This window comes from Brienomyrus brachyistius, chromosome 22, assembly GCF_023856365.1.
Source record: "Brienomyrus brachyistius isolate T26 chromosome 22, BBRACH_0.4, whole genome shotgun sequence".
Lineage (NCBI taxonomy): Eukaryota > Metazoa > Chordata > Actinopteri > Osteoglossiformes > Mormyridae > Brienomyrus > Brienomyrus brachyistius.
In genome coordinates, this window is record NC_064554.1 from 16,848,004 (window position 1) to 16,864,849 (window position 16,846).

General features: G+C 49.7%; 1 protein-coding gene across 3 annotated transcripts in view; it reads right to left on the bottom strand.

Moving 5' to 3' along the window:
* Window positions 1-1,377: 1,377 nt before the first annotated feature.
* Window positions 1,378-16,846, bottom strand: part of LOC125717544 (adhesion G protein-coupled receptor L1-like) — a 66,072-nt gene continuing 50,603 nt past the window's right edge. For 2 of the 3 annotated variants that reach the window (XM_048990597.1, XM_048990599.1), the window contains 14 exons: window positions 16,190-16,370; window positions 15,963-16,085; window positions 14,718-14,926; window positions 13,476-13,649; window positions 11,458-11,667; window positions 10,813-11,033; window positions 10,652-10,718; window positions 10,394-10,485; window positions 10,049-10,217; window positions 9,811-9,966; window positions 9,170-9,266; window positions 7,909-8,031; window positions 6,960-6,977; window positions 1,378-6,867 (listed from right to left, as the gene is read on the bottom strand). In XM_048990597.1, the coding sequence (XP_048846554.1) occupies window positions 6,059-6,867; window positions 6,960-6,977; window positions 7,909-8,031; window positions 9,170-9,266; window positions 9,811-9,966; window positions 10,049-10,217; window positions 10,394-10,485; window positions 10,652-10,718; window positions 10,813-11,033; window positions 11,458-11,667; window positions 13,476-13,649; window positions 14,718-14,926; window positions 15,963-16,085; window positions 16,190-16,370 (2,649 nt within the window). In that variant the 3' untranslated portion in view covers window positions 1,378-6,058. The remainder of the gene's footprint in view (window positions 6,868-6,959; window positions 6,978-7,908; window positions 8,032-9,169; window positions 9,267-9,810; window positions 9,967-10,048; window positions 10,218-10,393; window positions 10,486-10,651; window positions 10,719-10,812; window positions 11,034-11,457; window positions 11,668-13,475; window positions 13,650-14,717; window positions 14,927-15,962; window positions 16,086-16,189; window positions 16,371-16,846) is intronic. The other variant, XM_048990598.1, reaches the window with a different exon arrangement.

A 16,846-nucleotide genomic window follows, 5' to 3' on the forward strand; every position in this document is an offset into this window, starting at 1 on the left:
TCGAACGGTGTCAGCACGGTGTCGAACGGTCCCAGCGGTGTGAGGCAACAGTGCTAACCACTGCACCACCCAGCCACCTCATAGGCCTATCAAAATATAGTAAGAAGAATTACCGTTGTTTTACTTTTCTCCATATGTATTAACATGTCATGTATTAACAAACCCAAAATGAACACTGTAAATGAACCTCGTGATTACTATAAGTGAATTATTTAAACATTATTTGTACAGGACTGATTCGGTCCCAGGTTTTTTTATAAATATAAGCGTTTGATCACTATCACCATGATCAGTACATGCGGTTTCCACTGTAATATAGTACTATACTGTTACTTATGTATTTGTTAACCCCAAGCTAAGTCTTAGGTACATGCTGATCTCATGTTAATTTCATGTGTGATGTAATATGGGGAAGAGTGGTGGCTCTGAGGCTGGGCATCTGTGCTGACAATCGGAAGGTTGCCAGTTTGAATCTGAACAGCAGGAGTGACTCTACTCCACTGGGCCCTTCATCAAGACCTTTAACCTGCAGGTGCTTTGTCCTGGGTATGACGTTAGCCTACATCCAGCCCTGTAAGGAGGTCCTCCAACTTACAGGGAAAATTTGGGGGTTGGTGGCAGGATTGGCACTGCAGAAAAACTCACACTCCTATTCAGACTGGTGTGGTGTTGAGGTATCACCTGCTGCATGGCTGCACTCAGGTTCTCATCCCTGAGGTGGGGTTGGGTGCAGCATAGTGCTGTAATCAGCACATGCTCCTTACCTCTCTCTCTCTCTCTCTCTCTCTCTCTCTCTCTCTGTCTCATGTTAATTCGCCATTAATGAATTGTGACACGTATTTTATCTTAAGCAGTAACTACATTTGTTACTATTGTTAATGTTGTAAACAACTGAACTACTGAAGGAACAAGTAATGAATGACACAAGTTAAATACTTCTCATGTTTCTTCATCATTAATGGATCATAATACATCTTTTATCTCAAGTAGCGACTATATTTGTTAATGATTTGTACTTAAGTAGTTATTACTACGCATTTGTGCCCCATCAAGTAAAGTGTTACCAAAAAGTTAGAAAATCAGCGTTTACCGTTCAAGGATGGGACCCATTATTAGAATCTTACGCCACTGCTGGCCAGCCCTTTTAACACCCACATCACCAAATCTGACCAATCTATATGATCCACCCCCCTCCCAGTTCAGAGGCTTTTTGTTCCGTGGGCTGATTAGCGGATTATTTACGTCAAATAATTTTTAATCCTCTCGTCGTTTTTCTTACGACCAGGGGACAAACCACAACCCCCTGGCCACCCCCAAAAATAGGAGCGCCCCCTGTTGGCCACCCCAATCTAAATTCTTTAATTTTCTGCAGGCACCGCCGACTCCACTCTAGACCGACACAAACAGACAGAAAGACAGGCGGCCAGTCATGGGTTGTATGGTGATCTTTTTATTAATATGTGTTGATACAGAGTTTGTCTTTAAAAGTCTGTGGTGATCTGCGCAGTCACAGAACTCTCTTCCCTTCAAAGCACTTGATATGAGAAAGCATCAAAAAAGCATCGTAACAAAATAATGAAATCATAATTACTTTTTAACATAAAATAAATTAGTAAATAAAAAGGGAGAACAAACAGTACTCCGAAATAAGTTGTTTAGAAGTGGTTCTCTGCATGTGATCCCATTGGCACAGAGTTCATTCTTTCACTCTTTGACCCTGGTCCCTCATCGGTCATCAGTGTGCAAATTTTGGCAGACTGCCGTCTTACAGCCTGTTCTTGCCGTCCCAGGACACCCACAGCCCCTGAAGACCAGGTCAGGTGTGATATGCTCCTTCTACCGTCCACACAGTCTTTTCTGCTGGAGAAAAACTGGGAAGACACACCTCCATTGTCCTGGCATTCCCTTGGCCCGTTCCCAGAAATCTAAAAGCCACTCTCCATCCTCCCCGGAACCGCAAGAGAGACACGCCCCCCTTCCTTGGGACCACAAGAGAAACGTTCTCTCTCCACCGAGATCCCCAGAAACACGCCCGCTCTCCCCTGGCATACCAACAGATATACCCACGCCCCTGCTCATTCACACCATTAATAATCCTGCTCCTTTCTCTTGGACCCTTGGAGATCTCAGCTTCTCGGAATACTCAGAGACACCCCCCTGCTTGGTTTCAGGGTGCGTGGGGCCGGAGGAAGGAATTCATACATAAATGGCGGCAAAAGCAGCGACTTCCACGTCTCCTGTAGCACACTACAGCTCCCCAGACCTGTGCCGCCAAGATCTGCTGTGTGATTTCCTGTGACCCTTACTGTGCATTTAGCTTCACCCCCATGTGCTTTGAAGCTGTCCCAGTCCACACTCAGCATGCCGCTAGCTCTATTTAAGAAACAGCTGCTGAGAATGAACACAGACCACACCCACAGACCACACCCACAGACCACACCGTGGATTCACAAAGGTACACGACTGTGGAGCATTTCAAACCACCTGCAGCCGCTAGGACACTGTAAGCAGCATACTGGCACTACGCATCTGTCGCAAATAATTCTACTGAAGAGTAGAGGAAATATCTAAATTCCTCACATATATTTGATGGTGTCGTCTCGTTTTTAAAGCCTTTCTAGAGAAGAAACGAGAATTACTGGCCTTAAGTGGTCATACGGTGATGGGAGTGCTATTAGGTCAACATGGCTGGTGAGTCCAATCACAAATAGTCACCCTCCAGTTCCATGAACGTGGTGACGCGATTCTCTGTTTGTCCACAAGAGGGCAGCAGCATCCCGATTTTACCCTCTAAATATGACCACCATGTCAGATTGTTCTGTTCCCAGGAACCGACAGCTGTCTGCCAAACACCTTCAATACAGTGGCGCGCTGTGCCAGTCACAGTGGGGGCCTAACCCAGGACAGTGCCTTTGCCAAGACGCGTGCAGTTGATGGGGGGAGGGGTCCAGTCAGTGAATAGATTCAGAGCTTCCTTCAACCATACAGACTGCTGGTGCTAAGGTGCTACTCCGAAAAAGAAATAATTATGAAAAAGATGGGGTCTGGGGTGGCCTGGGGGAGACAGTGGGGTGTGGAGCGAGAGAACGTGGGGAAATAGGAGAGTGGAATTGAATCAGACCAGCAAGCTGGAATCCGCATGACAGAAACAGCAACAAAAAGACCCAAATTTAACTCATTATGGACAGATGTGTGCAAAATTGTGCGAGTTAAATAATAGTCGCAGGATAACCACCCTGGATACTGAGGCAGAAGCCGTCAAACCGAAACAGGGGACAAAGACGCATCATTTGAGAGCAACGCGGTCTGACGGGGTGCAGCCTCCCCGGCCGCTGGTCTGGCCAGTGAAAAGCGCAGCGGCAGAGACTGCTGGGTGGACGGGCTGAATGCGGCTGTGTAACCACGGTTACCGTGTGCCACGCTACTTCAGAGCACTTCAGAGCGCAGGGGATGCGCCAGCAAGCCGAGAACAAAATGTGCCGCGGAAAAAAAAGCCCATCAGATCTCAGCGTCCGACGGCGATCGCCCGGGATTACATTCCGTGTTCTGGATGCATGGCAGCTAAACAGCTGGGGGAGACTGCCGCCCTATGGGAACCTGAACACGGAACCACCCCAGAACTGCATTCCAGGATCTGAGCTGGAACAGAACTTTGGTTTCTGTGCAGGAGAGAGAAGGTGCCAGAATCTCAGGATTCAACTTTGTCTTGGGCTGTGACTTTCAGTCACTTCAGACACGTGTGACACACGCCGTGACGGAGTCACGGAGCCCAAAGCAAGGAGCGAGGCCGCCTGCCCCCCACCCACATCGCCCCATTCGGTCAGAGGATCGAAAGCGTTCCAAATTTACAGCTCGCCCAGGAAAAGTGCATTTTCTGAAGCAGGAACAAATCCCAAACCAAAAAAAAATATATATATTCCCTTGTACATCCCAGGTTGGTCCAGATTACAGGCCAGAAAGGTACTCAGCACACAGCAGGAATAAACATGCGAAAAGATGTCGGAACACCCGGAGGCACGCCCGTTTCACGTATAGCGTAGACTGGGCTTTACATTTTCCTTTTGTCGGTATAACAGAAACAATAAAAAAAAAAAACACTGGAAGGCCAAATCTCAGCACCCCACCCGTGCTCCCCACCTTTCCCAGCAGCTGAGTGGAAATTACCAGACGTGAAAAATAAACCGCGTCTGGTTCACATCGGAACTTGAGAAATGGAAAAGAAGATGGCCGCCAGCCAACGCCGCTCACGTACCGCCTTGCGTAGAAATATAGGTGCGAGATCATCCGAATTATTTTCCTGATATGCTTTGACCTGACATCCAAAATGGCTCCCTGAAAGGATGCGCGCAACGAGTAACCGACGTTCTAGAATTACAACAAGTCCTATGGCAGATATATAAATACGGTGGAATTTAACGAAGATGATTTGACAGAATAATTCCTATTCAATATATTCTATGTATTCTATAAGGCTCAATTCCATTAAGGAAGCTCACTCAACAAGTGTAACAAATCTATTCGGTTTATGTCTATGATAATTCTCGCCAGAAAGGTGGGGCCGTTTTTTCAAAATGGCCCCCGCCTCCCAACACGAGTTATTTTCTGCAGCAACAGGAACATCCCCGTTCACAGCGAAGCCGCTGTAACACCCGCAGTGCCTGCAGCAGAAAACATGGAACGTCACATTAAAAATTGTGCCAGGAAGTTTCTGCATTTAAAATCTGTCACTCTCCTCCCTCACCCAGGCCCCAATACTGCCCCCTCTTAAACGTAGCCTTACCTAGTAGGCTTAGAAAACTGGGGAGTGAGTGAGTGAAAGCGAGCAGAGAGAGGAGTAGAATGAAAAGAGAAAGAAAGTGTGTCATTCAGGGTCACAAACTCCTACAATGTTTTTTTTTTATTGTTTTCTCTTTTGTCGTTAAGTTGCAATACAAGAAATTAGTCGTATATCTTCATATCTTAGTTACTTCCGTTGTTGCTTTTGTTAATTTGGTTCTTATTTACAACGATGGATTAGAGTTATAAGGGGACTAATCAGAAACCCCTCCACCTCAACAGCACTCAGCAATAGTGTCCAGCTTCACCTGAAAGTGTCCTGAAGGAGGACCTGGGCGTGGCTGCGGGGGGGCGGAGCCCCTCGTCCGCCCCGCAGAGGAATTATGGGAAAAGGTTTCCTTTATGTTCTATAGGTATCCAGAGCGGATAATAAAAAGGGAGAAAGACAGCTTCCTTTAAAGTTCTCCATCACTCCTGGCTGGAGTTTCTTCACCCCATGAACCCTGACCTTTGCCCCCGCCCCACTGACTGCCCAATCATGGCGCATCTGCATGCTTTTCCCCATTACAGGAGATTCGTTCTGGCACAGGGCGTAAGCACAGAGAGGGATAATCGTGGGTAATCGTGCTGTCCTCTCCCCTGTGCCACCGTCCGACTCATTCACAGGCTCCTTTCGCTGAACTTCCTCACTTTCCTCACTTTCCTCCGCTGCTCTGCTCTTCGTATCTGGGCCGGTTTTGCATTGAATTATTATTATTATTTTTTTGGCAACACCGAAGAGCATTCTGGGAACACTCAAAGCGTGACGTTGGCACATCGCAGGCCTCATGGAGCAAGGGGAACGAAACGGCAGAGGAGACTGTAGCGAGACTGAGGAGGAGGTCTGCGAGGAAGGGTCAAGGAGGACCCAGAACCGAGTGTGTGTGGGGGGGGGGTGGAGCCGCATTTGATGATGGGTGAGGGTCCAGACGTCTACAGGGATGCATGGAGGTGGGGCTTGTGGTGTGAGAAAAAGGGGAGCAGAACAGTCCAACGAAGGGGCACTGTGGAGAGAGAGGGAAGTAAGGACAGAAGGAAGGGAGGAAATAAGGACGAAAATCGAGGCGGATCGTTCTGCGTAGCCGTGGGTCTGTTCACATGTCTTCCAGATAAAATTAAGAAACGATAACGGGGATGAGAGGCGATGAACGGGAAGCAGTGAGGATGAGCGAGATAGGGAGGGTGGGCGGAACACCGGCCATCGGGATATCCCGGCCCCCCACTCCGCTCACCATCGTCTGAGTCACAGGCTGGTGACCAGCTGCATCTGCCCGTCGCCCTCACTGTGTGGGGGCTCCGCGGCCTGCGCAGGTGCCAGGTAGCCCTCCCCGCTGGGCCTCCTGGGGGCGCTCTGGTAGAAGGTCTGCATGGCAGTGCCGCGGGGGCCCAGAGCGGGCCGGCCCGAACTGTAGTAGAGCTCCTCGGGAGGCTGTGCGGAGCGCGGTGCCACTTCCAGGGGCTCGGGGCTGCTGTCGGGGTAGGGCGAGTCCCGTAGGGCGGGCGAGCGGCTGCTAGCTCCACCCCCGTCGGCCTCCAGGCTCTCAGTGAGGTCGGCGGCGTAGCTCTCGGATTCGTCGGGGTCGCTTTGGTAGAGCACGGACTGGGCGCGTTGCAGGAGCAGCGGTTCCTCCAGCGCTTTGTAGAGCCGCTCCACGTCCCGAGGAGGGAGGGGCTCCTCCTCCCCCGAGCCCACGTCCGCACCTCCCCGCGTAGCCCCTCCTCCGCGGGCCCTCGCCAGAGTGCCTGCCCGCTCCCCCTGAGCCCCGCCCCCAGCCCCGCCCCCACCACCTCGCAGGTTGTTGTGCACCAGCTCCGAAATGATCATCTTCTCGAAGGCAGCGGCGTCGGACAGGTTCCGTCGGATGCTGCATCCGCCGAGGGTCTCCGAGCCCCTGGCGTGCAGGAGCGGGGGGGAGCTGTCCGAGCCCCCGACCCCGCCCCCTAGAAAGTCCCCGGAGCCGATACTGCGTAGGGAGTAGCTGTTGTTAAAGTTCCCGTTGAGCGGTAGGGTCTCCATGCCGCAGGAGTCCCGACTCTTGGAGAGAGTGCCCTCTAGAGGGGGAGAGAGGACAAGAGCGGCTCTTAGGTCTGGCAGTCAGCCGAGATAGCGACTGCTGGTTTAATAAACAAATGAAAACTCTTACTTGGGTCTCGGAAGGTCCCTGGTCCACAGAGAGGAGTGAAAAAAAGGAGAAAAGAAACATGAATGATGGTGCAGGCTGGTCGCTTGCTCTCTCTCTCACTCCTCTGACACTCTCTCAGGCTGTCACCGTCTGTCTGACACCTTTCTGCTCCGTCTCCCTCCCTCCCTTCCTCGCCAACAGTCTCAGAGGTCCCGACAGCTGTAAACTGTACACTCTGCCGACACATGACGGGAAATAGCACGCTGGCGTTACACGTACATGCACGCGTGCCCGTCGCCGACAACCGCATGTGCAGAGAACGGCGGGAGGCATGGATCGGCCCCGGCGACAAGCACAGCTGTCTCCTCCGCGTCCGTCAGCCGTGACTGAACAGCGTCTCTAAAATAAAAAATCCTGCTTTTTTTTTTTTTTTTTAAATGACTATAGACGGATTAGCAAAGAGCATCAAACCGGGAATGAAAAGTATGCTGATTTAAATTTTAATGCCTAATACGATTTTAATCAACATTCATCACCCGTGACGAGAGCAATTAGACATTCTAATGAAGTCGGCCTCCTGCTTCCTGTAAAAATGTGTCACTTAGAAGCGTGGGATCATTCTGCTCATGCATTATGTCGAAGCTCTTTCAATTATTCAACAGAAATAGCATCTGAAATCCACCCCCCCCCCTCGCCCCCCCCAGCAGGGGACACGGCTGCTGTTCTTCAAAACAGAACAGGGGCCCCATGCTACCCTCTACATACTGCTGACACTCAGACACACTCACCCTTACTAAGAGAACCACACACACACACACACACCACACACACACATACATATAACGTCGCGAATTAGGGGCATGCAGCTGCGGGTGACACATGGAGACGCGCACGCCGGAACGTGACCCACACTGCAGGAGACACGCAGCCAAACGATTGGGCAGGCGGAGAGACGAGCAGGCGGGCTGACCAGTGGAGTTGAAGACGCCGGGCGAGGGCGGGTTGAAGCTCTCGGCCAGTAGAGTGTTGTAGGGGGAGGTGCCAGAGCGAGTCTGCAGCACCGGATTGGTCAGGAGGTGGTTGCCCATGGTCGCTGGAGAAAGGCGGGGGGAGGAGGGGGGCGGGAAGCGGAAAGCGAGTCGAGGGGGAGCGTTAAGAAACATCTCACAGGTTCGGAAAGGTTCATCCAGGAAAACGCTCGGAGGGGAGGCCAGCGCTAGGTTTTTGTCATTCCTACACGCGAAAGCTTAGAGGGCTGAACAATGAAGCCACAGAGGATGCAGGCTATGGGAAAGCAGGCGCCTGTGAGGGCTTCAAACAGAGCAAGAGCACCTTGGCTTCAGCAGGAGATACGATCTCATGCGGGAATCACACGCAATCTAAAAGGCCCCATGCGAAGGGAGGGAAGGAGAGGCACCGACTGACGCCGCACCAGCGAATCGGGGCCGATTGCCATCATGGCGGAAGAACGGTTCATGGAAAACGCGAAGAGGCAAACTGGAAGAGATGAGAGCATGTTTGATTGATAACACCGGCTCTTCTCTCCGAGATAATGTCCGATTTAATTATTCTGCTTCGCCGTGAAATCGCTTTGTGCGCATCTCTCCGCAGCTGTTCTCCCTCGGCCAGTGAAGAACAAAAGAAAAGATTTTATTTTCAACAAGCCTGTTTGTCTTTCTACCTTTTTTTTTTCTTTGTTAAATCCCTCAAATTTCATTAACGCCCCCATCCCGGGCCGGCCCCCTTATTAAATCCCCTGAAACTGGCTATCAGCTTATCCCATCACATGCCACTGTCGCTCGCTGCAATTACGCTAATTGCCTCCTACTAGCCCACACAATAATTAGTTCATTAACAGTGAAAACGCGGGACGGAGGTCTAGAACGCGCCGGGTGATTTAACACGCAGCTATGTCTGCTGCCATGAAGCCACAGATCGCCACAATTACAGGCATCGCGGCAGGGAGGACGATGACCATTATGACGATGATGATGATGTCGATGATGATGATGATGAGAGCTGAGAACGACGCTGATCGGAGTGGTAGCCGGGAGCATTATTTCCATTACTGCCTTTTCGCTGAGCTTGGATGACAGGGGGAGGGAAAGGCAGCGGAGGACAGAGAGGGGGGGGACGCACGGGATCGCGAGCATCTCGCAGACGCGGGAGGCCTGGCGTCACGTAAAGCTCCCCCTGGCTCCTCGATGTCCTGCAGTGGGCAGCAGACTCACCGCGGTTCAGCGTGGGGGTGCTGTTTATGTCCCCCGCCATGAAAGAGGACTCCGTCTGCTTGCGGACCGTGTCGTTCCACATCCTGCGTATGCGACTCTGGGGGGCAGAGAGGGGCACGGGGGGCGAACGGGGCCCTTGTCAGTCACATGGGCAGCGCACAGCTGGGCCATCGCGGCGGATGGAGCCCGTTCGTCATTCAGAAAGGCCTGTCACATGAGGACGGCTGGGCCAGAGCTGCCTACCGAGCACAGAGGGGCCACAAAGCCCCGCAGGGTGTGCAGTGAGGCCATACGCATCACGCTCGTCAACTGCCTGTCTGTCACAGCTTAACAGCCCTCTTAAAGCCCACAGAGAACCATCACAGGACATTCTAATTCCTCACATGGCTATGTGTGTTTATGGACAGGCATGACTGCATGTGTCAGGTATGATAAGTTATTATTTATGTATTGTAAAGCATTATAGATGAAACATTTCGTTTTACGAGCACATTAATAATGAAGAGCGGAGAGTCACGGGAAGCTAAGTAATCGCAGACATAAACAGTCGGGGGAGATAAATAAGCGAAGAGAGGGGTTGACGTGTCTATCAGCGGAGGAGCCAGGCTGCAGCCCCGTGCGTCTCCAGGGGGCGCCCTCACCTGCCTGGTGGCGGAGGCGTGCCGTGCCTGGTTGCCTGTGTAGTAGCGGTTGTTTGCTCGCAGCGCTGAGGTCTTCAGCGAGCTGTGGGAGCTGGTGGTGGAAGAGCGGCTGCAGCAGTAGGAGTGGCGGAGACACTTACTGTACTCCTTATGGACCTGAGGACACACACAGGGGGTCATGTGTGCACACACACACACACACAGACGCACACACACACGCACACAGACAGATAGTGACCTTCTTCTGCAGGGCGCAGTGGAAGATGAAGATGAACATGCCCTGGAAGGCGTTGAAGGTGGTGAAGAGGTAGGCCATGATGACCGTGTTCTCATTGATGAAGAGGAGACCAAACGCCCAGGTCAGGCCCAGAAGGAAGAGCAAGGCAATGGCCCCCAGAGCCCAGGACCTGTTGGCAGACACGTCATCTCCTAACACACCTCCTCAGTCGTCCATTTTCCACGTTCACTACCCCTACCTCACCGCCTCGCCGCTACACATTCATCCTCTCCCCTCTATCCTGCCCCGCCCTTAACCCCTCGTATCCCAGCATCCCCTGTGCCCCGACAGCATGCCGGGCCTCACTTGATGTTGTCAAGGCGACTGGAGTCGGGTTTGAGAGCCGAGGAGCTGCGGATCATCTTGTGCAGGGTGATCAGTAGGAACATGAGGTTCAGCTGGAGCCGGAGGGAAAACCAGGCACTCTATAAGCATTAACCAGCAGGTGGCGCCGTGGCTAAAGACGAGGACTCTTAAGCCGGTTCAAGTAAAACATCCGTCCGTATGGTAAAAACTCAAAGCTTCTCCATATGTGCCTCATAACTGACAGATCAAGAGACTCACCACAATAACGAAAGAGACCGGCCCAATGAAGCTCCAGATGAAGTAGTTATCCACACGCAGCCAGCACCTGTGTGGGGTTGGCGTCATGTGGTCAGTCACTGGGTCACACATGCAAGCACATGCACGGGAGGGCGCCTGGGGGAATGGAGCGGGGTACGCACGCTTTTTTGGTGCCGTAGCTGCGGTAGTCGATGGCCGCCGAGATGCCCACCACCAGTGCGGGGAAGCAGTAGCCACACAGGTAGTAGTACTTCTTGCGGGAAGACTCGCCCTCGAAGACCTCCACCAGCATCAGGTAGAGCTGGACGCCCTCCAGGCACATCCAGGAGAAGGCAGCCAGGAAGAAGAAGTGCAGGAGGCCGGCAAAGATGGGGCAAGCGATCTGTATGCGGGGGGGGGGGGGGCGCAACAAAACAGGAACGGAGGAAGGAAATGATATGCAATCCCTGTAATTAGATCATCATTGTTGGATGCTGCTCTGTGAACCGGTACCTTCATCTCTGCACTCGTTTAATGTGGTCTGGGCCGTGTAGCATTATGCTGCACTCGGCTACTTTGGTCTGGATTCCATAGTCTCTCAGCGAGGTAAATTTCTATTTCTTTGGCAGATGCGTTTGTCCAGTGATGTGAAGTGAAGGAAGCTTGAGGTCAGAGAGCAGGGTCACCCAGCACCGCTAGAACAGCTGGGTTACGGGCCATTATCAAGAGCCCGACAGTGACTATATGCTGGCCGAGGGATTTGAACCCACAATCTTCTGGGGAGGGTTATATACCTAATGCACAGAGCTGGACACCGCCAAACTCACGTGGTACTGCGTCTTGTCGATGCCGATAAGGAAGAGGAGCTCAGCGATGAAGAGATTGATGCAGAGGTTCTTGTGGATGGTGTTGCGGTCGGTCTGCATGCCTCGCAGGCAACAGAAGGTGGAGATGCAGATGGCCAGGCACACCAGGGAGATGACGATTCCCACCCAGGTGATCACAAAGAGGATGATCTCGTGCATGTGGCCAGGGTACTGGCAGGGACAGAGAGTGCCAGTCAAATCACCCCGCTCCAGTAATGACCATGACAACACCTAATTCAACTGCTGCGAAGGCAACAGCCGAAACACGATAGCTAAACGATTTCTGAGTGACTCTGTGTCACTCTATCTGTCTCACAAATGATCAGACCGAACGGAATAGGAACAAAGCGAAGCCAAAGCGAAAAGACAACTCTAAGAATTCTGCTGGATGGAACCTGCATACTTGCCCCTAATTTAATTAATTTGCTAAAAATACTTTTCTATATTTCTCCACACATCTAACTAGATGAACGGTTACCTTTGTAATCTAACCATCTGTGACCGGTCAGTTTTTACATTTTTATATGAATAATTAGCAGCACATAAAACAGCTGGCTCTTCCTATTACATCTTGCTAATACTTTATTTAGCTACTTTTGCCGCATCCCCTCCAAGTCACGAATGCGGATTGTGTCATATGTGGGCTTATTCGACAGTTTTTCGGGCGGAGCGGAGCTTGGGCCGGCGCACGGGCACGTCTGCGCGTTCACGTCTCATTTCAGCACACTGACGCCACTGATTTTCTCTTCGACCCAAGTAATACTAAGGTTGGTGTCCCTATACCAATACGAAAATCGATACTGCCGGCAGATTAAGTTTGCCGAGCGGGGAGGGGGTTGATCGTATTATTTTAATTCAACGTTAAAATAACGTTTAAAATAATAAATCACGATAACATATTACTTTACCGATAGAATCGATTTTACCTTTACCGATGAAACATTCAGATCGAAAGAATCAACATTCAGAGTTGCCAACTTTGGTCAGCTGGCTTAAGTGAGATTTTCAAGTCTGTACACACATGGAGGATTCGGAAACTTCCCCAACGCTTTGGATACAGCTACTTCTAGGTTTATAATAGAATAAAATTAGATTTGCTGTGAGATTTCTTGCGTGATCTCGTGGGCGCGCAAAAGTATCTCGTGAGCATGAGAAAGTAAGAGCATTTTATTTTCATTTTTTGCACAGGTCCCTTCAGGGGCTCCGTATGAAAGTGTGAGTTGGCAAGCCATAATATTTCAACCAATACATACATCTTTATCTATCTGTGTTCTGGAGCGAGCATGAGAAGCAATGCGCGTCCACGTAAACTGTCCAGCAGAGTTGCCAGGTCGCCAGTTTGGTTATTTAGGAAATACAGTTACGAGTAAATATTAGCGGATTGCGGGTTTTTCGGCTGCTTTCATAATGTTCCGCTGCAGCGGACTGTAAGGGGGAGGGGATTAATTATTATAAATGTAAGTGACTCTTAATCCTGAGTAATACCTGAATCGCAAGAAATCCTACGGAATATTCATTATAAACCTAAAATTAGGTTAATCAGAAGCGTTGGGGGTAGTTTGCAAGCCCTACCCACTATTCACAAGGTAACAAAACTGTTACATACATATAAATACGTGTGCAAACTAGTCAATAATTAAAAATCTCACTCAGCAACCCAGAAAGAGTGCGTTCGTCTGCATGACGTCATTGTGTTTAACTGTGATTTTAAAATGTTGAACATTTAAATGTGATCAGCATTCAAAATACTGGTTTATTTCTCTGAGATACAGTATACTAGGATTTCAAATACTGGGCTAGTTTTAGTTTCCCAGACCTTAGCCTGGAGATCTTTGCTGGATCTGGTAACACTGTTGTCCAGTTTGAATCCCGTTGTACGTTTCACGTATGAATGCGTGTATGCATGTCCGGTACAACTTCATGTCTGCATGCATGGCGTGTCTCCCGGTGCGCAGAGCGCGCGCGCCCGCGGCACCTACAGCTGGCTCGCGGTGCGCCATCAGTACGGCGAAGTTGGTGAGGTGGCTGCAGGAGCAGGTGGTGTGCGTGCCGTTGGTGTCCAGCAGCTTGCAGCCCTGCGAGGACCACTGGCCCGTCATGGTGCGCTCCGAGTAGTTCCAGAAAGAGCAATTCGGGCTGAAGTGGTTCTCCAACTGCGGAAACACACGTGCACTTCTATCACAGACATGCGCCTTCTGTGTGCAGATGCGGGACCCACTTTAGACGCCTCTAATTTTCATGTTACTAGTGTACGCGTGGTTTCCTTGCGTAGTTAAAAACTAATGTACATAAATTAAACGTAGATTAACTAAATGCGCGTGTTTTACTAAGATAACACGCTCTTTTATAATGGGATTTTACTCCGTCCGTATAATCCGTTCTCTTCTGAGATTTCAGCGGCATAGTTTGTCTCCGATAAAGGTACATCTCCTACCTTTATCCAAAATTTATATTTTGTTCAAATATGGGCATTATCAAGCTTATTAAACTTCCACTTTCAGGGCGGCATTATCGCTGGTAACTATCTTGGAAAGACCCATAATGCTTTGCAAGGGAAACGGAGTTACATTTAGGCGTCCTACAATTTTACACTTTTTGCAGAGGACGTGTTAAAGGCATCTATACGCTTTTGTACTGACATAAGCAGTCTCTTCCTACGATAACATCTTAAACCAAACGCAATTAAAAAAAAAAGGCGGCTTGTCTTAGGGTGTGGGAGAGTACCTTTTTGACAATGTTTTTGCAGATAAATCGTGAGAAATAGACACCGCAGAGACGGGTCCCTTCTTCTCCATAACTAAAGTTTATGAGCTGTACTGAAAAGAGTTTAATGTAGTGACTGACAGCCGAGAAACAGTGACGCCTGCGTGTCAGAGAATGCGTTTCTGTAATTACATAGCGGAGACCAGATTTCTCCGCACTCTGATAAAAACCTGTTACTTAATTTTTACCTCTTGGGGACATTTTTTTGGTGCCCACAAGGATAACTTCAATTAGATTTAAAAGAAATGCAACAATAATAATTAAAAACTAAAAATGACAAAAGACTTTTGTTTGGTTACTTATGGTTAATATTGGGGCTGGATAGGGATTGAGGTTATTTAAATTGGGATTAGGATTATGCCGATAGAACTGAATTATGAGTCCCCATAAAGATGAATACTTGCACTGTGCATGTGTGTTTGTGTATCTCGGCCCATGCATCTGAGCAGCAAGCCCACCTGCAAGTGCCTCATGGTGTACACCACAGGCTCGGTCAGAAAAACCCGGCTCGACTCCTTGTTGATGGATGCGGCGATAACGTGCGAATTCACCACCAGGCTCCGTCCACCAGACCCCAGCTCCGCCTCCATCTTGACGGTGGCGTTTTCCGTGGAGAGGAAAGACCCCAGGTTCTTGTAAAGCATGAAGACCACCTTCACCTGACCTGCTGGCCAAGAGAGAACCCACGGGGAAGCACGTCATCCCCGAAATAGTTTTAATGAGCGCATTCCTGCACCCGGCATCACGATCTCCGCCTGACTGCATAGGAAGAATAAATAAATGAGAAGAAATAAAGGATGAGACAGATATGTGGGGGAAATGATGAGATGGAGCGATCAGGAATGGTCATCACAACCTTGTGAATGTGAAAAGGGGTTAGCATTAAACGCCTACCCAGCAAATTTAACATGAAGAATGTCAAGTTAATTTAGTTCATCACTGAGCAATTTCTGATGTGTCCAAGGGAAATTGTATTACACGCCCTGTGAGCAGTGAACTTGGTCTCCGCTTCTGGAAAAGCTTAACCCGTCGGTATCAGCGGGTGATATCTGTACCGGCTAGGTCTTTGAACGAGAGCAATTTGCGTTCTCCAGATCAAATTTTCCGATCACAGTGTCAGGTTTTCCCGATGATCTTCTGTATGGTTGAGTTCACCGCGCTAGAACAATAACCTTTTGTCGTGATATTTATATTTAAAAGATGCATCCTACTGCCCTTTTCCCGTTTTAATGCTCAAATTATGCTTTAATCATTTGATTCCCAAGAGCCTTTGGTGCTATGAAAAGGACAATCAAGGTTAGAGTGAAATTCTCACTGGGAACGGTAGGAAAATGCCAAGTGCTGACTGTGATGGTCACATCTAGAACACAAATTCTAAAAAGGCACAATAATCGGGTATAATGAAATAAGAGCCATTTGCTGTTGATTCCTAATACATCGTGACAATATTTTCTGTTTTTTTTTTTTTTTTTTAAATTCAGTTCATTGCTAAATTAATGTCCACTAATTTTAAATCTATTTTCCCAAAAATGAATTTACTGTGAACTCCTGTACACTCATTTACATCAAAAACTGACTTTATTTTTTAGGGGACATGAACCGCTCTCGACAGGAAGCAGATGCCAGGATGCCCGGGTAAATGGATCGCGGCCAACAAGAGAGCAGGCCGACCTCGCCATGCGGCCGAGCGAGACGCCACTGACCGTTGCGGCTGTACTGCTTGATCGTGGAGGCGGAGAGCTGTATGCTGCTGTCGCTGGCATGGGACTTTGGGAAGGACAGGTCCTGGAAATCCATCTCCGTGTTCAGCACGTACACTTCCAACTCTGAGACACACGCACAAGGGTTTTCGTTTACGTTCTTAGATACTGGAAGTCACACTGGAACCACACACACACACACACACACACACACACACACACAGCCTCACCGATGTTGGCGCCGCGGTCCGAGAAGCGCCCGTCATACAGGTTGTTGGCCAGCAGGAAGGCGCCCTTCTCCATGACATCCAGCAGCATGGTAGCCGTGTGTGCCTGCTCCGTGCTGTTCATGTCCTGCCATGACTCCAACGCCTCAGACCGGAGCAGGTTGTCCACTGTCTGAACTACAGCCTGAAGAGAGAGAGGTGGAGAGAGAGCATGGAAGAGGAGAGAAACCAGAAAGAGAGAGTGTGGGGTCACTATATACCCTAACCAAGACCCACACGCAATGAAGTGAGGCTAAAGCTAAAAGTCATGAGAGATGTCATGGCTTGGAGGGACGGGCGAACATCCTCCGCCTCTAGCGCAAATTAAGCATTGTGCAAGCAATGCAGCCCGTTCGGTTCTCACCCACAGAGAATTCCACATTATTCAATTACCCATCGCCACCTGTAGATGGAGCTTTGGAGTTACTCTGTGATTTACTGTCACACTTTGTGCTAACTAGGTAAATCACCACGGTGACGAGCCAGTTCCCCTTCGCTGGTCTGCTCGGTGGAGGCTTAAATGTGGCTCAGTTCAGGGCTCTGGGACTGTCATGTCCAGAATAAGGAAGCGTGTGTTTCTTAGTGACATTTTGTCAGGCCTAAGCTGATAGATGCCAGAAC